Source organism: Procambarus clarkii, chromosome 18 (assembly GCF_040958095.1).
Source record: "Procambarus clarkii isolate CNS0578487 chromosome 18, FALCON_Pclarkii_2.0, whole genome shotgun sequence".
NCBI lineage: Eukaryota > Metazoa > Arthropoda > Malacostraca > Decapoda > Cambaridae > Procambarus > Procambarus clarkii.
The window spans coordinates 24267617-24291333 of NC_091167.1; the positions used below are offsets into that span (position 1 = coordinate 24267617).

The 23717-nt window shown below is 45.5% G+C and overlaps 1 protein-coding gene across 3 annotated transcripts; it reads left to right on the forward strand.

The window, feature by feature from the left end:
• Positions 1 to 399: 399 nt before the first annotated feature.
• Positions 400 to 21527, forward strand: LOC123754245 (transmembrane protein 42). Of its 3 annotated transcripts, none has more exons than XM_045736455.2 (4): positions 400 to 486; positions 1409 to 1617; positions 4406 to 4552; positions 9624 to 21527. In XM_045736455.2, exons 2-4 carry the CDS (start codon positions 1441 to 1443, stop codon positions 9768 to 9770), a joined length of 471 nt encoding a protein of 156 aa, XP_045592411.2. In that variant the 5' UTR covers positions 400 to 486; positions 1409 to 1440; the 3' UTR covers positions 9771 to 21527. The 3 variants fall into 3 exon arrangements, with proteins under 3 accessions (XP_045592411.2, XP_069182460.1, XP_069182461.1); XM_069326359.1 differs by lacking the exon at positions 400 to 486 and adding an exon at positions 495 to 852; XM_069326360.1 differs by lacking the exon at positions 400 to 486 and adding an exon at positions 495 to 774.
• The last annotated feature ends 2190 nt before the right edge of the window (positions 21528 to 23717 follow it).

Genomic DNA, 23717 nt, shown 5'->3' on the forward strand with positions numbered 1-23717 from the left:
GAATATCAAGTCGAGTCCAGCTGGTTCATCATTGCCTCTCACTCTTGTGGCTTTCCTGACATGCTGGCTTAGAAAGTTCCTTGTTGCCACTTCCAAGAGTTTAGCTCTCCATGTATCTGCACCACCATGTGGGTCCCCATTCTCCCAGTCTAGCTTTCCATGGTTGAAATCGCACATACATAATTAAGTACTTCATCTCCTATTCTGTATCCTGTGTCTGGCCTCCTGTTTCCACCGTTTAGTTTCATTACTTTGCATTTACTCGGGTTGACATGTGTCGACACGTGGGTATTGACACACTGTACGATGACTTTAACATATGCGCCTTAAATATATAATATATAAAAGAAACTAAGTGAGCTCTTCCACTTTCGACCATGAGTGGCCTTGCGCCCGACAGTGTGCAAGCCGGAGACGGGTGCGCCCGACAGTGTGCAGGGTGTGCACAGTGTGGGGCGGCATCAGCTGATGAGGACAACAAGGCAGGTGAGGCGGCCAGGCTCCCTGTACTCTGCTCCTTCCTGCACGCTCTCACTCACCCTAGTACCTTCACACACTACTGCCTGCACCACCACCACTCCTGGCCATGGCTCGCCGCATCACTATGAGCCCTCACAACAACCAGAGCCGCCTGCACGCTTACATACTCCACTCCTCCTACCCGTGCAACTTACAAAAAACATTAAAACTCGACTATTTGTGAAATAAATATTTAAATTGACCTGAGGGCCACCACCTCTAGTGGCCTCTACGGGGACAGGAAGCTTTTCAAAGGTCCACCCATTTGTCCTGATGACTTTATCTGTTTGGATCTTAAATTGCAGCACAATTTTGACATTACGGCTTTGGCGGGTAGGCTGTTCCATGGGTTTATAACCTTGTGGGTGAAAAAAACATCAGTTTTCTGTCCTACATTGTAGCTTGTTTGTATCCTTTGCTCCTTGTTTGTTACATCCTACCCTTTGATGAAGTAACTAATAATGGAAGTAACTTTGTTGTAACTAATGACTGAAGAATCATTATCATTTCACTGATTTTTGCCTCATAATATATTTTTGTGTTACTGTTTCTTAGTTATTTATTTTTAATTATATCCTTTCTTTGCTGTCATAAGTATTGCATTTCATTTATTCAATTGTTTACTCTTATCCTTTCTTATTCCTTGTTTATTTTTAAATGTTACCCCCATTAAATAATGGTTAAACATTATTATGTAATGAAGAATCTGTTTTATGTTCATTGTATGTAATTGATAATACAGTACAGTATACTTTCAATAAATGAAATAATGGGTTATTTTTTATAAGATCAGTCATATTTCCTGTGGGGTAAGGATATACAGGTATTATAAAATTATTATTATAACTGTAATTTTGTTAAAATATTAATTTATCATATCTATTAACAGGTAATAAATTACATCCCACATGTGGCTCGGTGATGCGTGGACAGATGTACGCAGTAATGTCTGGGCTATTAGCTGCACTGGCAAGCCTTTGTGGGAAGTATGCTATGGCCAGTACAGAAGCTCAAGATCTTTGTGAAAGTGCCCTTCTCATGTTTCATAAAGAGGAAAAGATTACAGATATAAACAATATCATTAAGATATGTGATCAGGTAGGTAAAAACACATTGACTTGATAAAAAATGAATTTTTGTATTTATTACAAAGTGTTAATAAAACGGTGGATATGTGTTTATTTAATACACTTTCAGGTGCTACACGTATTCAGCTTCATTTTCACACAAAAATAGTTCAAACACAAAATCTAATTTTATAAAGTACTTGTCAAGACTTCTTTGATTCATTTTGCTTTCATTTTCTGTGGTGAGGGAGCTATAGAGAGCCGTTGAGGTATCCCTCCCCCAAATCCAGCAGTGAATGTAATAAAAAGCCTCTTTCTGGTGGGTATCTCGGTGATCCCTGAACCCTTCTTCTCTCTTTTAGGTGCCTCGTTGCTTGCAATCAGCTCATGACTAATGTGTAGACGTTGGTCAGACCTGGAATTACCGGGTTACCACCTGGCATGGAGGGGGGTGCATCTGATGGAGTAATGATTTAACTGTTGTGTTCTTAGTTGTCAGAGTTCTTCATATTTTACTTAGTGTCAACCATTTTGTTTTGCTCTACCTTTTTGATGGCTGATTCTCTTAGGGTTTTCTAGAATTCACCAACTTATGACTATAAGGGGACCTGGTTTTGTCATCTGGTCTCCAGTGGGCTTTTTATGCCTGGTAGGACATCTGTGTAGAGTGCTCCAGGTGGTTAGCTACATGGAGCCTTCAGGGACCCAGAAAGAGGCATTTCCTAGGGGAGACCCCCCCCCCTCGTGACTCCCCTGAAGCTATATTGCTGAGATTGCTTCATACTAAAACATAGGGTCCTGGTAGTACAGTAGGGTTCATTCTCAACCCACAATCAAGAATTCTGGGTGGGACAGAAATGGTTGGACACGTTTTCTATCATCTAATTCTGCTGCCCATCTAGCGGTAAATAGGTACCCATGAGTTAGTCAGCTTGTTGTGGGGTTGTATCCAGGGGAGGGTTAGTAATTTGACCCGGGGGGAGGAGGGAGGCTCAATATAGGCCCAATATGTATTTTATATACTGGCTGTCTGTTCCCGACAAAATGAATTATTATTATACAGTATTAAAAAGTCACATTAGTTGCAAAATTTCTGTTGGGCCTATTAGGGGGACCAGAGACTGAACCTAAGCCCCCTCACAGAGGTGTAGGGAGCGAATAACAATTCTGGAAAGCATCCAGAAAGTCGGCAAAACTTTACAGATAACTGGAAGGTTCACAAAAAATGAAGCCTTGAAACAGCCAAATGATTCACACAGAACAAGGGATTCATTCAAATTAGCTCAAAACTCATTAGTACCAGTTATCACCACCAGGCAGCCCGAACCCAGCCTGTTGGCAGCTCCCTCTCCCTCGAGCAGCAAGTTGTTGTTGTTCTTGAGAGTAGGTGCAGTTTGCATGAAGGGCTGACCCCCCCCCCCCCCCCCCCCCGATGACTGCATGAGGACAGATGTTGGGAGACACGTTGATGGTGAGGAGAAGAATGTCAAAAGGGCTACTTGCGTCGTGCTGTAGATACAGAAGCGACGACTAAAACAGAGGTGGATGGTAGAGGAAGACGTGCCACACCGTTGGATGGGATGTCGAGTTTATGGCGTCAGCTGATCCATGGCGTAGCGTTGTGCGCAAGACGTCTACTAATATTTTTCTGGGAACTTGTATATCGGAAAGTGCAAGCAGTATACTTCCCAAATCATCCACATGTCAAAGGACATCTGGCCACCAGGTGGCGCCTTCGGCTGAGACATCCTATCCGGCACCCCATAAACAAACTCCTTCACCCGCGGCACCCAGATGGTGGAAGAGCACCACAGGATCGAAGGCATCCTCATAAGGGCCCATCACCGGACCTTCACAGGTCACGACCCCGGCAGCCGGGACAAGAATACCCCCAGACCAAGGGCAACGAAGGAGGGGGAACAGCAGGGGGACGCAGGCGCGGTATCGACCCCGCCACTGGGTACAGGAGCCAAGGCTCCCCGGCGCACATCTTTCCTTGGCACCACGACTAGGTCCCGATCATCAGGGGCAACCCCCCCCCCCCCTCCCTGTGGGGATCCAACAGCAGGAGGCGCAGGGTGAGGCACATGAAGCAACTCGGAGCCCCTCGCAACCCTATCATCTACGGCAGGGGGACGCCAAAGCACCATACTCCCCCACCTCCTCCCAAGGCACACCACGAAGAGGAGGCACCATCCGAGCCTGCTGCGAACGCTTCGAGACAGGCTGCACCACATCACTCCCACCAAGCCCCACCATTGTCACATCCACACGGTTCACACCCACACTGTCCAACGAGTCCACAGAGGCCACATCGCCCGCACTGTCCACATCATCCAAGGAAACAGCCTCAGAATCTTGTTGTGCACGCTTGTGCAAAGGGATGAAAGCATCAAAACTACAGTCGCCGACACACACAGGTGCGGCAGGCATCTTCCCCTGCCGAAGCACCCCCTCCAAAACAGCAGAACCCGCGTCCTCGGGAGCCAGGACCACATCCATTATTTGTTAATGTTGTATTTTTTGCGCATTGGCAGACATGCTTCTTTATCTATAGCCATACTTTAGGGGTTAGGAAGATAGTTTTACTTAATCTTTCATAAAACAAATTGTTGGTCATTTCAAAACGACTTATGAATTTTTACCATGCATAGAAATTCTTATGTTAAAAGGCCTTTTATAAAGCCAAAAAGTGACTGTATGTATGTAGGCTTACTGTAAAATACTTATCCTCTGTAAAACAGCCTATAATGTGAAAATTCTTTGACACATACTAGTACATTATAGCATTTTGTATTTCATGATTTTGAAACTTTCAGTATGCTGCAGTGCTGAGGGTGTTATTCTTTGCCTTAATGGTTGGTGTAAATTGTGTCATGTGGACTACCTTTACCAAAGCTCTTCGCTTTTCCACTACTTCTTTAGAGGCCACCATCACCAATACAGCAGCTAACTTCTTTTTTACGGTAAGATATTTTTCCATACATGTCAAAATGTGTACAGTACGGATTAAAAGTTCTGATAAATCTGATAAACTGATAAGTAAAAAAAACAATGTATATTATAGGTATAGTTAACCATTGATTAAGCTTACAAGCCTCTATATTTAGAATGGATTAAAATTCTTTGTCATTATTGTTTTTAGAGCATGTTCCTCATTAGTTTATCAGTGCATTAGGCTCTGGTACCACAGATGCACCCAAAAGTTACTAGGGTTCTGATTTTGTACTGGCTTTTCTAAAAGCCAGAAACAGAATCTGGTTTACTTATAACAGTGAAAGAAGCATGAGAATCAGGCATTGACCAAAAACTGAGGAAAAACCCAGTGTTGAAAGTAATGAAATTCCTCTTTTTCTAGAAGAGCCCTGATGGCTCCCTGAAATTTTCTAGCTGAGATAGCTCCTCACTATTAGGTCACAGGAGTCCTGTTGGCCTATTGGGAATCAGAGCCAGAACCTGGCCTCTCACAGAGGTGCTGAGAGCAGGGGACTATTACTGTCACCCCTCACTGTGAGGGCAACCAGAATGTCAGTGAAGTTTTACAGAACTGTAAGGTTCATAGAAAACGAAGCACTGAAATTGCCAAACAACTCTGCAAATAATTTTGACTAAACAGTTGGTCACTTTAAAGTAGCTCAATCCCTGTAAGATTAGTACCACTAGCCATCATCAATTGGCCTGCAGCCCCAGCTCACAATCACCTTCAATAGTCAGTCAAGAGCTGATGTATAATGCGCCGATGAACCAGGTAGTGAGGAAGGGAGCCACCGAAGCTTTACCAGAAAGGGGGATTTCATTACATTCAACCCTGGTTGAACAATAAGAGGCGATAGTATCAGCAGAAGGAAACTGATAAATATAAAGACACACTTATAAAGAACTCTGGAACAGATGACTATAAGAGAAGATGAAGGGGGCAGCAGGCAACATCATACTGCTGCCATGAGGAGATGTAAGTGGGCCACTAATAACCAACCACCTGTATGCCCCGCAAATGGTAAACGACCTGTGGCAGAACCTCCAGATGCATTGAACAGAGAAGGGCAAACCAGCAAGATACGTCACTGGGCTGATAGAAGCAGCGCTGAAGAAAAATGTCCATGTTGGGACACCGGGCCAGAAGAGTCAGAACTCTAGGAAGAGTCAACCATTAAAAAGCCATAAGGAGCACCCCCTTGAGTACAACCCCAGTCAGCACAACACCCAGAGCAAGAACAACTAGGAAAAGGTGTGTATCCCTCCACTCCCCACCTTGACTAGTCCAGCTGAAAGGCATCTGCCACTAGAACCTCATGATTGAGGAACAGATCCACATAAGAGGGGGAGAGACTGGTTCCATGATGACATAAAGAGGTCCACCTCGGGGCTACCAGACATATTACAAAGCCAGTGAAAGGATGCATTGTTTACCATCTACTCTGTGGAATCGGGATGCAATTGAAATAACCCATCCACGAGAATGCCGGACATACCTTGCTGGTGAATCGCATGCAGAAGCAAATCTCAAGAATCCAGAAGTCAAACTCCAATAGGGATGACCAAAGGAACTCCCTATGGTTTAGGGTTTGACCCACTTGGGGAGCAAATTAGAATGGAGCCAGAGAACAGAGTCCAGAGAAATGCAAATCCTCCACAGGGTCTACCATATGACTGCATATGACTGTTCACTGGTGTGCAATTTTGCACATCAGTGCCTGGTGAAACAGGCAAAACCAATAGAACCAGCCAAGCATTCGGTGCAAAACCCAGCCCATGAAAAACACCACTCGGGCAAATATCTGGCTTCCGTCCAACTGCTCGACCAACCAACAAGTAACCCGGAGCCGATCCAAGAAGAGGTGTGACGACAAACAAGGACTGCAAATAGCTGGGAGGAAGACCCAACAGCCCTAAAGCAGGAAGTGGGAGGGAAGACCAACCGTTTCATTGTTGTTCAAGAGGTAAAACCCGAAAATCCCACAAAACATGGGACCAGGAGCAAGGAGACCAAAAGCCAACACCCTCCACCCAGTCCTCCCACGGTGCGTCACACACCATAGCCCTCCCATGACACATGACATACCATAGTCCTCCCATGGCATGTCACACACCATAGTCCACCACATACACGTTCACATCCACAGATCGCACTTCAGTCTCGTAACTCAACTTGACATTTCCCGGGTACATCGGTCCAATCACAAATATTTCACGAGTATTAGAGACAAATCATTGTCTATACCAACGCGGCCACTTGTTCTCGCTGGAACACGTCTTGAGTTCAGAACTGCCCTGGGTGAACTGATTCCTGCTGACCACGATACTCTCCACATCACTTCTGTGGACTAAAAACGTCATTAGAAATACAGAAACTACACACGGATAAAATATGATGACAGCCTTTCACCAAGGAACAGAAAATGTGGTCGGATGCACTCAACAAATGGTGTTGACAGTCACCTCCCTCAACAGAGGGCGTTGTCGTCGACTCGCCTCTTGAACGAATTGTAGTTGGTAGTGCTCCACAGATGGCGTGGATATCATCACACCTCACTCTACAGATGGCATTGATATTGTCACACGTACCTAAGTGTAAGGAAAGAAGCGGAGAGTCAGTTTGAAAATGACACAGCCAATATCTAAACAAAACTGCTCCACAACCACATCAGGAGGAAAACATCAGTGAAGGAACAAGTGATGAAACTGAGAAATGGGGAAAACAGATACACACAGAATGACAAGATGGTGTGTGAAGAACTCAAGAAGAGATACCAGAAGGTCTTCACAAAAGAACAAGGAGAAGTCCCTGTACTGAGAGGTGGTGGTACTGTAGTGGTATACCAAGCAACCTTGGTATATTCCTTGGCAGGAATTTGAGCTTACCAGAGATGAGGTTAATTAAAAGGATTGTGTTGGAGTTGGATGTGGCAAAGGCTGTTGTGCCTGACAGAATCTCAGCATGAATACTAAAAGAGAGTGCAGAAGCAGTATGTGTGCCACTCTTTATGGTGTATAACAGGTCACTGGAAACAGGAGACTTGCCCATAAGTTGAAGACAGCTAATGTAGTCCCAATACTGTATACAAAAAAAGGCAACAGGCAAGAGACACTGAACTACAAGCCAGATTCCTTAACTTGTATACCAAGTAAGGTGAAGATGATGATGGTGAGGAAAACCTTGTAGAACATACAGAGAGAAATAGTTTTGTAACACACCACTAACATAGGTTCAGGGATGGTAAATCATGCCTCACAGGTTCAATAGAATTCTATGACCAGGCTACAAAAATTAGGCAAGAAAGATACGGGTTGGCAGACTGCATTTTCTTCTACTGTCAGTAGGCCACTAAAAGGTATTACACAGTACCCCAATAAAAGGCTAGTACTGAAGTTGGAGAAACAGGCAGGAATAACAGGCAGGAATAACAGGCAAGGTGCTCCAGTGGATAAGGGAGTATATAAGCAACAGAGAACAGTTAGTTACTGTGAAGTGGGGAGACCTCAGAGTGGCGAGATGTCACCAACGGAGTTCTGCAGGGCTCTGTACTTGGACCCATCCTGTTTCTGATATATGTAAATGATCATACAGAGCGCATAGACTTGTTTTCTTAGTGTTTGCTGATGATGCAAAAAATTCTGAGGAAGATAAAGATAGGAAGATAGAAACTATGAGATGACCTGGCGAATAATGAGATGGCTGCCTTCCGGAGGGGACTTTTGGTTGTTGATGCTTGGTTGGTTAGGCTGGGGGTGCATCATGTGTTGTGTCCGGTTGGGGCTCTCCGCTGTTATTTGCACGCCATGGCTTCAGTTGCGGGGGATGTGCTCTGGGTCGACCCGGTTTCCCTTCTTCCCTGTTCCCGGGCTCGGGTCTTTCAGGTTGTCCACAGGGTTATTAAATCTAGCCAGCCTGTGTTCTATCCCCGAGCCCACGACGTTCGTAAGTTTGCTGCCTTGGCTGCAGTCTTTGGCAACGTCTTGGGTGGACATTCGGGTCCGGGGTTTTTGGAGGTCGAACAGGATCCTGACCGCTTGCTACCTGTTGCATGTTCCTGGGCCTAGGCGGGCTTGCGTTGCATTGCGTCGGCGGTTGCAGCCAGTTGTTTCGACTTCGTATTGAGGAGCGAGGACGGACCGCCTCCTGGGAAAGTCAATGTTTTTTCCTTATCTTTGGGTACTTATCTCCGGGGAGCTGACGGGGCTCCCCAGGAAAACCAGTGTTGAATGTAATGAAACGCCATTTTCTGGGTGAGTCCCGGAGGCTCCCCGGTTTCCCTCCCTCCCTCTGGTCGCCGATGTTTTTCGCGTTTTTGACATCGAGCCTAAGAACTATAGGTTGGGTCGCCGGCAGTTTGGGTCTGGGGCTGCCCCTTCCCTCTCCTGGGGAGGGGGGGGGGGTGGGCAGACTGCAGCCTGGCAATGTGATGACGTCATGCTCGTTGCTAGTTTTCGTTTGGGGAGTTCTGTCCACTTGTTCGGTCTTCGGTCGCAATAGTTTTACCAGAATAGAGATTTGTTTTGGGGCGCCTACCTTTCTGGGTGCCTATCCCAGTCGATGGCAGACATAGAATGCTCCCAATAATAAAGGGGGGTCACTATAGGCCATTGCTCCTCGTGCCTCTAGAGGGGGCCAGGTTCTGACTCGTGGTCCCCGGTAGGCAAGAACTCCATGCATTAACTGATGCCAGAAAGTTATACATATCCATTCAGCCTGGATAGCTCCGGGGAGCCTCCAGGACTCACCCAGAAAATGGTGTTTCATTACATTCAATGCTGGTTTTTTGGATGTAACCTACCCCCTTTTTCAAGGTAGTGTATACAATGAAAGAATTTCATTGCATACGGTATGTGCAGAAAGACCTTCATTTTATTCAATGAAGGAATGAAGGTCTTTCCTTCACCCTTATTCAAGTACTACAGTGTTGTATGTTTTCCCATAGAATTTTATTTTATAAGGTATGTGTTAGGAGAAATTTTTAATACTGTATATTGTTCTAGAATTTAATCACAGAGAAACATAATTTTTATTCTTGAATTTATTGATGTTTATATTTTCAGGCCATTCTCGGTCAGGTGTTATTTGGTGAGGTTGTTAGAAGCCTTTGGTGGATGGGGACTGTTTTGATCATCAGCGGACTCTTACTTATGCACCATGCCAGCAATATTCCACCCCGCAAACCGGGCACCAGACCAAAAACCCACTAGATCTCTTATGATGAGGCATATATTTTTTCTAGACACCTTTTGCTTCCTATGGTTAATTCAATTCTGAGTATCAAATATAGCTGATTCACTATGGGTATACAGGTACTTGCTTTAGTAATGTGTAAATAGAATATTTTTTGCAGGAAGATAATCAGAAAAATACCTTTAGTCGGTTGCCAGTATATTACTGTAATGTCCAAATAATCATCTGTTCTGTTTGATTTGCATTATCAGTCAAAATATAACCACAAATTAATAATTTGAGTAAAATACTGTATTATTTTTTCTTTGTTATTGGTTTATGAGACTCCAATTTATTGACCGATTTCTTTGAGTTATTTATTAACCTAGGCAATCTTACCTGTTCAAGCAATACCAGTTGGGTTGTTGGTATATTGTGGTGTACATAGTGATATGTTAACCAATGTCTAGTATACTCTACCAGCACCTCTGCTATATAGTAGTCAGATGGTAACTAGTGTTTAGTCTACCATCACCTGTGGTGTATGTACACAGTTGTTAATCAGTGTTGAGTATACACTACCAACACCTGTGGTGTATGTGATCAGTTAACCAGTGTTTAGCTTACCTTACAAACACCTCTGGTGTATGAATGCAGTTGTTAGTCAGTGTTTAGTTTACCAACACTTGTGGTGTATATAGTCACTTGTTAACCTGTGTTTAGTTTACCAAAACCTGTAGTGTATGTAGTCAGCTGTTAACCCGTGTTTAATTAACTCTACCAATACATGGTCTACGTAGTCAGTTGTTAACCAGTGTTTAGTTTAATCTACCAATACTGTACATAACTTAGCTTGTTTTCTTACAATAATATTTTAAATTGTTATAGTCTTCAGTGTACATTGGTTAATTCAAATATTTATTATTTAAAGATTATTTATTTAAAAATAAACAAATATAATGCCATTAAATTAGATTTTATTGTATTATATTTGTTAATTGATGTTAGGTTTGTGAATATTCTGTTAAATGCTTTATGCTCTATTTTGATTACAGTCCTTCATATTATATTATTTGTGAGGCTTGCTTGGAAACACAGATTTGTACATGTAATTGTTGTCATGAATATAGCTTGGTTTGGCAAGCTGATACTAATGCTTTATTTACTAATATATTACAACAAATTACATGTACTTTTAAAGTTTGTACTTTTTTATAAAGTTTTTAGTGCTGTCTGGTATTGCTTGAATTTACCAATATTTGCTTCAAAAGTATTTATGTTCAAAAGAATAATATGTAACTATAATTATTATAGTTAGAAATTAAAATATATACATGTTATAAGGCTTAAAAATATGAATTCTATATTGTAAAATTATAGCAAAATATGGATAATTTTTTTTTGTTTACAATGGTATCAAATTATAACATATTTTAATCTTTCATGTAGTGTAAGTACAGTACTTTCATACCTATTGTTGCTCCCCTTATTCATATACTGTATTTTCCTCACCCTATTATCTTACATTTTCTCTGTGCCCCAGGATCTAGTACATTATTTACATTAGTAATGCAAAATGCAGTGAACAAATCCACAAGGGCCGTGACGAGGATTTGAACCTACGTCACGGCCCATGTGGATTTGTTCATTTGATGCATCACGCAATTGTGATTTCTGTGTGTAATGAAGTAAGGGTGAAGAGGGAGAACGGCCTATTGACAGCTCAAATGCATGGGGGAAGTTGTGTAAAACCCTGGTTTGTGCCTCGAAGAGACTGCAGGATCCAGTAAGTTCAGTAGAACTTCGGTTTCAGTTCCTTTTAACCATGTCGTAGCTCAGTCGATTAAGGCAACGTCTGGGATGCTCTCGGACACAGGTTCGAATCCTCGTCACGGCCCTTGTGGATTTGTTCATTTGATGCATCACACAATTGTGATTTCTGTGTGTAGCAAAATGCAGTGTATTTTCTGTGGGGAGTCCCTACGGCTCCTTGGAGCTTATCGGGCTAATGTATGTTATATTAGACCGGGACATTAGCTATGGAGTTCAGACCTACTAGGGACCAGCGCCAGAACCTGGCCCCTTCAGAGAGGTTGCAGGGAGCAATGGCCCTGGAAAACTCCCTCTGTGGTTGGGAGTTTTCCTTATCTGCCATCGACCGGGGTTAGGCACCCAGAAAGGTAGGCATAACAAAACAAACCCCACATGGTAAGAAACTAACAACAAAAACTGAACAGAGAGGTAGAACTCCCTACAGTCCCAAGGAAACAAGCAAACGTAACACATTACTGCTGCGCCGCTCATCTGCGCAGCCCTCCCCTCCCCGAGAGGGGGGAGGGGGGGACCCCAGACCTCACCGCGCCAACTGCATAGCACTCCAGTTCGTAAGCTAATGTCAACCAGGACAGACGCTTCTCTGGCCTCAGTTTTCTAGGTGGTGTTTGCCTTCATGGCGCTCACTACTGTGTTTTTGTGTTGTTCGGTTGCCAGGTGTTACTCATCAATACCGGGGCTGCATGCGCTTAGGGGCTTCCTTCCCTAAACGCCCTATGAGTACTGCCCCTGTGTAACAGGGTTATCTTCCCTGGGGCGTTCGTGAAGTATTCCCATAGAGGTTCTTGCTGCTCGGCACTTGCCTCGCCCTTCTTGAGGTTATCTTGAGATGATTCCGGGGCTTTTAGTGTCCCCGCGGCCCGGTCCTCGACCAGGCCTCCACCCCCAGGAAGCAGCCCGTGACAGCTGACTAACACCCAGGTACCTATTTTACTGCTAGGTAACAGGAGCATAGGGTGAAAGAAACTTTGCCCATTGTTTCTCGCCGGCGCCCGGATCGAACCCGGGACCACAGAATCACACGTCCAGCGTGCTGTCCGCTCAGCCGACCGGCTCCCTTGGGGCCAGCTGGGGCTTGGGGCCCTTGTTTGACTTGGGTAGGGACTGGTATTATGCTGGTTAGGGCGTCAAGGTGTTATGCGACCTGCTACCTATGCAGCGACCGGTTCCTGTTGCCTCTGGGGACGGTGTACTTTTGCGGGGTTTTTCTTTTGTTTTTATTTTCATTTGCCTGGTGGGGGTCTGCCTAGTGTGGCTATAGTTCTGCTGGTAGTGTTTGGTGGCCCTCTGCTAGGCCCCAGTGAATGTACACGTTGCAGGAGTTTTCATTGTTGCATCTACCCCTTGTTCGCTTGGGTGTTAACCGGTTAGCAACACCTTGCCCGGGCTTCCCGTAGCAGTCAGCCTTCGGGCCCTTGAAAACCCTGCTGGGGCTCGGTGGACCATTGAATGTGTCTTCCAGGTTCCATCTCGTTTTGTGCAAGTTCATTGGTTGCTGTGCCCTTGTCTCAGGGTGACAGTCGCCAATTTTACCTCTGTCATGCTGCCTGTTGGGTCACAGACACCTTGACCCGGATTCTTGCGAGTTATGTTCTCTGCTTGTTCTCCAGTACTCTCCTGATATCCTTACCTTACAGGCGGCATCTGCGTTGCAAGCTCGGTTTAGGTTGCTGCAACACGCTAGGTTGGTTTCCCACTCGGATGCCCCGGGGGGCCGCCCCATTTTGGTTAGGTGCTGTTCGCCCCTATTCCCTCCCTGTTCTCGGCTCCTGACTGTCTGCGGGTTTTGGGGTCGGGGCGGGGTTTAGTTGGTGCTGAGACTCGGGCGGTTTCGGGGGCTGCCTCGTTCGGGTTTGGGATGGAGGTTTTCGAGCCTGTTCCTCCTGCCAAGGCTTCTGAGTCTTACCAGCGGCCCTTTCTTTGCTGCCTTTTCCCTGGACTCTTCCTTTTCTTTAAGGGCGGAGGGCGTGGATTACGGCTCTGCCCCGGGGCCTCAGTTGCAGGTTCCCGGGGCTGTGGGGGTTGCCCGCTAGCAGTTCTGGGGCTGTTTGCCAATGCCTGGGTCTTCTGTTTCCAGATGGATTTTTTCGTTCCTCTAGTCTGCTTACTTCCCACATTTGCTGGCGTGTTTTTAGCTCTATTGCGTCGGTCAAGGCTCTTTTGTTTGGTGGCCATTTTCTTTCAGCGGGTAACTCCCCGCTTACCACCAGCGGCGCTGCGGTTTGTTTACCGGTGCCTGGGTGTGCGAGCTAGCATTTTGGGAGAGTTTTTCACCTCCTTTCAGGGGTTTTCTTCTCCTGTTGCCATTTCTGGGATGTTGCTGGGGATGTGCTTTGGGTTGATCCAATTTTCCTCGTTCCCTATTCCAGGGCTCGGGTCTCCCAGGTCGACCTCAGGGTTAAGTCTAGCCAGCCTGAGGTCTATCCTTGCTCCCGTGCCTTTCGGACGTTTGCAGTTTTCGCTGCCGTGTTTGGTAATGTGTGTCGGGCTCATTTTGGGTGCAAGGATTTGGAGGTCGTACAGGTTCCTGGCCGTCCGTTATTTTGTGAGCATGTCTGCTTCTGGGCGTTCTGGTGTTGCTTTAGATCGCAGGTTGCAGCCTGTTGTCTTGACATAACGTTGCAGAGTTTGTGGCGACCACCTCCCGGGTCAGCCCTTTCTTTTCCTTCTCTTTGGGTATGAAGCTCCAGGGAGCCATAGGGGCTCCCCACAGAAAACCAGCGTTGAATGTAATGAAACTCCATTTTCTGGGTGAGCCCCGGAGGTTCCCTAGCAACCCACCCTCCCACCAGTCGGAGTTTTTTTTGCGTAGAAGCTTAGCTTCTGAACTGGAGTGCTATGCAACTGGCATGGTGAGATCCATGGCCCTCTCGCTCTCTTGGGGAGGGGTGGGCTGCACGGACGAGCGGTGTGGCAGTAGTGTGTTACGTTTGCTTGTTAGCTTGTTTCCTTGGGATTGTAAGGAGTTCTACCTCTCTGTTCGATTTTTGTTGTTAGTTTCTTACCATGTGGGGTTTGTTTTGTTATGCCTACCTTTCTGAGTGCCTAACCCCGGTCGATGGCAGATAAGGAAAACCCCGAACCACAGGGGGGTTTTCCAGGGTCATTGCTCCCTGCAACCTCTCTGAAGGGGCCAGGTTCTGGTGCTTCCTGGTAGGTCTGAACTCCATAGCTAATGTCCCGGTCTAATATATAACTTACATTAGCCCGATAAGCTCCTGGGAGCCTCTGGGGCTCACCCAAAAACTGGCGTTTCATTACATTTAACGCTGGTTTTTATATTACAATTAAAACATTCCATTGCCATTCCTTTTTTCTGGGTGCCTAACCCCGGTCGATGGCAGATAAGGAAAACCCCCAACCACAGGGTTTTTTTCCAGGGTCATTGCTTCCTGCAACCTCTCTGAAGGGGCCAGGTTCTGGTGCTTCATGGTAGGTCTGAACTCCATAGCTAATGTCCCGGTCTAATATAACTTACATTAGCCCGATAAGCTCCAGGGAGCCTCTGGGGCTCACCCAGAAAATAACATTTCATTACATTCAACGCTGGTTTTTATTACAATTAAAACATTCCATTGCCATTCCTTTTTTAAATTATTGAGAGCTTGTACTCTATTAGGCAGGTAACGGTCCTTGTGTGACTTGCCATCTGACATCAGCACAGTTCTCAGATTGCCAAGGTCCTGCGTGTACTCGTCTAATTGTGCTTACTTACCGGTAGTTGTATTTGTAGGGGATGAGTTATGGCACTTGGATACTATCTTAATATTTAATTGACTGGTAATTACATGAGTATAGTTACAGGATGAGAACTGCACTCATGGTGTCCCATCTTCCCAGTAGTCTGTCATATGACGATTCAAAAATGCTGACTATTTTGGCATCCATTGCCTGTTTCCTTATTTTGTTCCAGCTGTCTACCACTCTGTTTGCAAACGTGAACTTTCTAATGTATTTTTGGCACCTTTGTTTCTTTAGCTTGAATCTATGACCTCTTGTTCTTGACATTGCAGGTTTCAAGGATTCCTTTTTGTTTATTTTGTCAATTCCTCTTTGTTTTATATGTAGTGATCACATCCTTTATCTTCTAGCTTTGGCATGTGTAATTCTCTAGCCATTCCTTGTACCTCTTGTTTTTCAGTTCTGGAAGCCATTTTGTGGCATACCTTCATATCTTTTCCAGTTTATTGATGTGCTTCTTGAGACATGGGCACCACACAATCGCTAGTTTAACATTGCCCCAATTAATGAAATTTAATTTTAAATAATTAGGAAAATTAACCTTACACACTAGTTACCCTGGAATATGACCTGATAATTATTTACCAGGTACCCAATCACAGTTAAGGATTGGCACTTAGTCAGTCCTCCCCGGCCAGGATACGAACCTAAGCCAAATCACTCGAGAAGCATGGGTGGGTGTGTTACCACTATGCCACCAAGAACTGAATTATACTGTACTGAAAGTGAAACTTTTTGCTTACTGAAAATGTAGCACAAAATACAGTAATGTTCATAAAAAAATTATATGCAGTAATACTGTACTGTATAATATAATACAACAATATGACTATGTTAACCAATTATCAAATAAATTTAGCTGCTGCTGAAACAAATGAATCTTGCCAGCTAATCACAGACATAAACAAAGTGTGCGAGTTCTAAGCTCGATATTATTAGTAAAAAAAATGTCTTTTGACAAGAAGGCATAATGCAGTAAGTGGCCTACCAGGTATAACAAGTAGTAATCTTAATCAAAGGAAGACAATATCATTAGAGACTAAGTTAAAAATGCCATGTAGGCTGTAGATGATCAGCAGAGCGTTTGGTGCCAACTCTGTTCTTCAGCCATGTGCAGTAAATATTCCAACATGATAAACAATGAAAAGAAAATTGAACTGAGAGATCAGTATGTACTGGTTTTGTGACAAGGAAAATATCTTCTTCCAGAAGATAATTGCAATTTTGGAAAAAAAAATCCAGCAGAGAACTGCGAAATAGAGATTTAGTTGTCCATAATAGTGCATAAACATGTATTTTCATATGTACTGTATATCATGTGTATACAGTGTGATAATAGCAAAAACAGTGCAGTATGTTTTATTCTTTAATATATAATATTGTGTGCATATTAGCAACATGAATTTGCATGTACAATATTAATGTTCCACGCATTTTATTATAGAAATTTCTCAAATAACACAGTTGCATAATATAGCTGCAAAAAAATAAAATGAAAAAACAAATCGGTGATACTGAATTAAATCATTATAAATATATTCATGACAGCTCCCACAGGTCACCTGGCTCGGGCGATCTCATCAGGGTATATGATGTATGAACACTCATGAATTGGTAATGTCTTGTGAAATTTCCTCTCTCCACCACAGCCAATGTAAGCTACATGAAATTTGTTTAATTTTCCTGTGATTAGGGAACGAATTTTAGCAGTACAGTACAGTGGAACCTCGGGTTTTCAAATGCTCCTGTTTTTTTAATTTTCCGGTTCGCAAGCTCAATTTCTTGACGCCCTTTGGGTACTTGGGTGTTTTGTCTCCCAAATTTATCTTAGGGTAAGAGGCTTGCGAGGTTTTGTTTTTCTTTTTGACTTGGTGGGAGGGGGTTTTGCCCTATTTGTCACTGGTGTTTGACCTCACCCTGATACTTGGTGGTGTCCCCCTGCTTGGTTCCTGTGAGTGTACACGTCCCTGGGGTTCAGCTTTAGGCAGTTTGTTTGGTAGTTTTGGGTGCCGGTTAGCAGTACCCTGCCTGGGTTTACCTGAACGCGAGTCCTCTTCAAGTAAACGTTCAGGACCCTGGGGATTCCCTAGGGGACGCGTGGGTCCGATGGATGTGACCCCGGGGTCCCCCCTCGCTTCATGCGAGTTTGACGGCTGTTCGGTTTCCTTGTCTCAGGGCGACCCTCACTGTTTTTGCCTCTGTCACACAGCCTGTTGGGTCAGTGACACTTTCGACCCTGAGTCCTGTGAGCATTGCTGCTTGCTAGTGACTCAATTTACCCAATCAATTTATGATCATCTTTGGGTACAGCTGCGCAGGCGTTGCATTCTAGGTTTCGTTTGTTGTAATGCACTCGGTTGGTTGCTTACCCGAATGCCCCGCGGCTGCCCCGTTTTGCTTATAGGGACCCAGACTTGAGGGTGGGGGTCGCTTCGACCCTGGTGCAGTCCGCACCTCCTAGTCCTTCCCCTTCTGTTGTTCGTTCTGGTCCCCCTCCCTTGCTTCCGGCCCCGAAACGTCTGAGGGTTTCGGAGTCAGGACAGGGGTTAGTTGGTCTTGAGACTTGGGCAGCCTTGGCGGAAGCCCCTTCCGGTGTGGCGATGGAGGCATATGTGTCTCCTCCCCCAGCCCACTGGTCAGACCTCTGGGTCTGACCAGTGGGCCTCATTCTATCCGGCTTCTACGGCTGCCCCGGCCATGTCTGGTGGGGTCGGTGCTTTGGGGGAGGACTTGGCCCCGGGTCCTGCTGAGGAGGACCCTGGGGTTGGGGGAGGGGCTGACTTGGGGGCCTTGGGCCCCGCCTGGATTTTTCTGCCCTCTGAGCGAGGCTTACTGTTACAAGGAGTGGGATTTTCTTTTCCTCCCTCTGCGTACGAGTTGGACTTGGTGTCTGCCCCTCCCCTGGTTCGGTTCCGTGTTTCCCCGGGTGCTTCGGTTCCGTCTTTCCGGAGGTTTTCGGCTTATTGCATCCAACCTGCTGTGGTGCGGGCAGCCCTTGCAGCGAACCTCCTGCGTGACCCAGATTATGCCTCGGCAATGGATCCCTCGGCTTTCAGGTTTGGGACTTCGTTCCCTTTCTGGCTCCGTTATGAGGTTCCGGAGTCGTCCTGGCTGGTGGACTGTCCTGTCTTTGCCTTGGAGGCTTTTCACTACTCCTGCCGTACCCGCACACTTGAGTGGTGCGAGGCTTCGACTGTGCTTCAGGTTTTCCTGGGCGGCGACCTTGAGCACCTCAATGAGTGCTTGTTTGCTCCTGCCCTTTCCCAGGATGTTGGTGTCGTTCAGCTCCGTGTGCAGCTTCCTTCCCTTTCGGCAGCACAGGTGGCGGAGGACTCGCTCGCTCGGAGCATTTTGGTTGCGGCCTTGCACTTCTTTTCCCTCCTGGAGGTGTCTTCTGACTGGCTCACGGAGGATGTGGGGGCGCTAGGGTCTGTTCCTAGGTCTGGCGCCTTGGCCTCGGTGGCTCGCTCGTCGGCTGCCTTGCTGAAGCTTTTTGCGCCAATTTTGCGAGATGCGGTTGCTCTGTTTTATGCTTCCCGGCTCGCGTGTCAGCAGACGGTGCTTGCCTCCTCTGCACAATCCGCTTGGGCCTTGGTTCTTAGGATGTCTTCCCTTTTTTCTCCTCTCTTGTTTGAGGCTTCCGCCGTTGTGCAGTACATTCAGGCTGCTTTGGCTTCTTGCCGTCCTATGCCGGACTTGCTGGTTCTCCGAGGTCCCATGGTGGGCCTTCCCGGAAGGGTCGTGCCAAGGCTCGGGGTTCCTCTCATCGTGGTAGGCCACTGGTGTCAGGTTTGGGTTTCGCCTGACCAAACTTGTATGTGCTTCCTGCTTCCCAAGACTAGTATCTTTTAAGACAGAACTTTATGCAATCTTGAATGAACTTTGCCAACTGTTTTCCCAACATCAACATTCCTTTGTTATTGTGGTTGACTGTTCTTGCCAGGCAGCAAGCTTCGGAATCATACCTTGGGGGTATGATTTTCCTCATGTTCGTGATTTGGTGCTCATATGGATACTCCAGAGTTGGCCCCTTCATGCATTGCTGGTTGTTTTGTACACTATGCCGGGGATCCATCCTTGTTTCTTTGTCCTCCCCTGTTGATTTTGCCCTACGCTTGGTCCATCTGGGGTTTCTGGGGGGGGAAGCCCCCTTTTGGCTCCCTGAAGCTTCCGTACTGATATAGTGCCAGATTAGAAGGTGCCATCAGTCATTGGGTTCTTATTAGCCTACCAGGCATAATGAGCCAGAACCTGGCCCACTCAGAGAGGGTCAAAAGGAAACAGGGAGCAGTGGCACTATGAGAATTTTATGTAAACTTATTCATGTCTATCACCACCAAGGGAAAGCACCTAGAAAGTCAGCAAAATAAAACAGACCACTGCTTGGATAGAATCGAGACTGCAGCCTCAAAACAGCCAAAACAACTCCCCCCAACAGTGTAAACAAATTATTGAAAATTTGTGAAACTATCATGAGCTAGCTCGCCCCACCTCATTCAGGGAGAGGAGAGAGGCAGACTGGGTCAGCCAATTGCTCCACCACTAGTTCTTATGCTGATGTGTACTGTACCTAGTTGCCCTCTCAGTTCACTTTGGCTCCGGTCTCCTGTCTTTGGCTCAGTGGTGTTTCACCTTTGTGGCTTTTCCTGTGTACGTTTGTGTAGCATGAGCCAGGAGTTTAATGTGCTTGGAGTTGCATGGGCTCGGGGTTATTTTCCCTGTGCACTCCTTAAGTGCTGTCCTTGTGCTCTTAGGGTTATTTTCCCCTGGAGTGTATAGGGTTCACTTCCTTAGGCGGTCTCCTCGCTTGTGGTGACCCTCGCCCTTGAGGTAAGCTGGTTGTCTTGGACTGTCTGTATTTTCTTGAGTCAAGAGAGATCAACCCAGCAAGATATCTTCAGGGAGTCACCAGGGTTCCTCCAAAAAGGGATGTTTCATTACGTACTTTACTGGATTTTTATCTATCTTGTGTGCTGTCAGCCAAAATAGGAGATAAGAAATTTATTTCTTACTCTCTACTGTAATATACTTGAATAAGAATTGGAAAAGATCTGACATAATTGTCAAAATATTTTATGCATTTGCTTGACAAGTTTTCAAGATTAATTTTTACTATTTTTAATAAATTGTTCATCAGAATTTTTTTTATATTACAGATTTTACTATATTTCATAGTTTACTGGTAATATTTACAGTGATATGGATTTTTTTTATCAAAGTTAGTGTGTGTAGCTAATTAATTTTGTCATTTTCTTATGTCAAAAGTCCAAAGTTGGAGAAATAGAGCTGTCAAGTGTTGTAAGTCAAGCTGCTGATCATACAGACAATCCTTTGGTTGAGGGATGTTATGCTCATAGTAAATTTGTAGTTCTAGTTGGCTGATAATTTTGACTCATTTTCTTACTTTAGTTAATATGAGAAGAATATGATAAATAGATCATGCAAACGATGAGTCACAATAACGTGGCTGAAGATATGACGATATAAAGAGATCATGATTTTGGTGTGTTTGGATGTTAGAATATGCTAATAATTTCACTTGGGTATTTCTTAAACACATGATTACTCAGTTCTTGAGCTAGAGTTTAAATTCTTAACAAACCAGTCAGAATAATTCATAACTACCGTTTATAAAAAAAAAAAAGATTTATTGTTAACTGCATCATCTGGTCTCTCTCTCTTTCCTATTTCTACCAAGCATTGTATTTTACATAAAACTTAAAACTTTACATTTTGTAATGTTAAATATATGATTTTAATATAGTCTTAATGCTATGGAATAGAAGGTTTAACATAAAATTACATAATTATATGCATGTTAGGATTTATTTAATGCTTTCAGAGATTATTTACTTGTGTATTTAATGTTTTCAGAAATTATTTACTTGTGTAACAAGTATAATGACATTTGACATACACTGCAGTGCATAAAATTACAAGGGAATGCTTTTGTCGTAAATAACTAGTACTGAGTGTGAGTGTAATGTGTATTATATAAAATGTATATTTTTGTTACTTTTGTAATACTACAGTAATTGAGAAGTTTAAGCCTTAGGTATTTGACAAGTTCTTCCTTTTTACAAAAAAATGCTTCACCATTAAATGGTAATTAGTTTCATTATTTAGAGGATTATATAAATGTAATTAGGGCAAAATAGTATTTTTCATGTATGTGTAGCTTTTGTTAATACAGTACTAAATATATTTTTGTTAATACTGTACTCAATATATTTCTAAGCTATCCCACTCTAATGTTACTCGAGGCAAGATATCGTCCAGTCACACTGGCTAGGATGACGACGGTCATCACAGGATGATAATTTGCACCAACTCAACAGCAATCTTCTCAATGTTTGTGTGAGGTCATATTAGTGGTAGGGAGGCAATGATAAGTAACTACTGTAACTACTCTAACCATACTATAACTAATGCCTCTCTCCCCCCTTCCTCTCCTTTCTTTTACTGTAAAGATGGCCTATATACAAGAATCTCTCTTTGCCCACATATGCAGTGTATCCCCCTGTAGTGATGTAGGTGTGACTCCACACCTGTATTGTTCCTATCTTGCCTTTATGGAGGGTCCCATTTGTGAAGTTTTGTAAGGCCTTCACCTGCCTTTTCCTTTTAACTCTTCCTTGCCATTCAGACAAGTGCCTTGATAATTGGCTCAAGGCTGCTGTTCTTCCAATTAAGAAACCTGCTACTCAGGGAACTTCCCCTAAAGATTTTCAATCCTTTGCATTAACAAGTTGCACTTATAAACTCTCTGAGAACGTGATTAATGTCCGTAAATTACGACATACGTAATTAAGAAAACGTATGTCTGGAAGCTCAGTCTAACGGCCCAAGCTGCGCGCGCAACAAGCTGAGGTTATATAAGTTCTGCCTGCAGACTGGTGGCCCCTGTCTCGACAAGCAAGCAGCTGCTCACTTACAAAACGTAAACACAGAAGTTTAGCCTGCTCAACTGTGCCCCCAGCATGGATCCTACACCAGTTCCTATCGACACCGACTCAGAGCAACCCGTCAGGGGCGTCCTGCCCTCCTCAACATCTAAGGTACAGTGTTTGTGTCTGTGTATACCCCCTACATGCTTGAGTGTGGAGCCCCCCCTGGGTTTAGGGGTGCCCCAGTGTTTGGCGTGTGCCTAACGCCGTGTCCCTTGTGGTACGTGTCATGCCCCCTAGGTAGTTTCCTCCCTCCCTAGCCGGGCCGGAAGGCCTAGCTGCTTCTCTCTGGGGCGCTCAGCCGTGGTTGCTCGGCAAGGTCCCTCCGGGGCGCGCATGGCGCGCCACGGAGGCACGCCTGTGTGGTGCTTTCTCCCGCCGGTGGGCTGGTGACGCTCTGTCTGGGGCTGCCGCTCACGTGGCGCCCCTCGGGGCCCTCTTGGCGCTTCTTTGGGCAGGGGCCACTTCAGTTTCTTAGGCCCCAGGACGGGGCCACCTCTGTTTCTTATGCTCCAGGCGGGGGCCACTTCTGCTTCTTATGCCCCTGGCCGGGGCCACTCTAGTTTTTGCCCAGGTTGGGGCCTCTTCAGATTATTATGCCTCAGTCTGGGGGCACTCCAGTTTCTTATGCCCAGGCGAGACCCATCTGCTTATGCACAGGTCTGGGCCACTTCAGTTTCTTATGCCCCAGGTCGGGGCCACTTCAGTTTATATTTGTTCCAGGGCGGGGCCACTCCCATTTTATGCCCCCATGCTTCAGTTCTGCCCAGGCCGAGCCCACTTCAGCTTATGCCCAGGTTGGAGACACTTCAGCTTTAATGCCCAGGTTAGGGCCACTCCTGTTGTTTATGCCCCAGGACGAGGCCACTGCCGTTTATGCCCAGCAGGCTTGGGCCTTTTCAGTTTATTATGCCCCAGGCTGGGGCTTTCCTTCAGTTCGATGCCTTGGCTGGGCCACTTCCGTTTCTTATGCCCCAGGACAGGGCCACTTCAGTTTCTTATGCCCCAGGACGGGGCCACTTCAGTTTCTTATGCCCCAGGACGGGGCCACTTCAGTTTCTTATGCCCCAGGATGGGGCCACTTCAGTTTCTTAAACCCCAGGACGGGGCCACTTCGGTTTCTTAGGCACCAGGGCGGGGCCACTTCAGTTTCTTAGGCCCCAGGGCAGAGCCACTTCAGTTTATCATGACCCAGGGTGGGGCCACTCCCATTTTATGCCCACGCTTCAGTTCTGCCACTGGCTGGGGCCACTTCAGCTTCCCGTGGCCCAGGTTGGGGCCACTTCAGCCCTATGCCCAGGACAGGGCCACTTCTGTTTATTATGCTCAGAATAGAACCACTTCAGTTGTTTATGACCCAGGGCGGGGCCATTGCCGTTATGGCCAGCAAGCTGGGGCCATTTCGGTTTATTATGCCCCAGGTTGGGGCCCCTTCAGTTCTATGCCCTTGCCTAGGCCAACTTC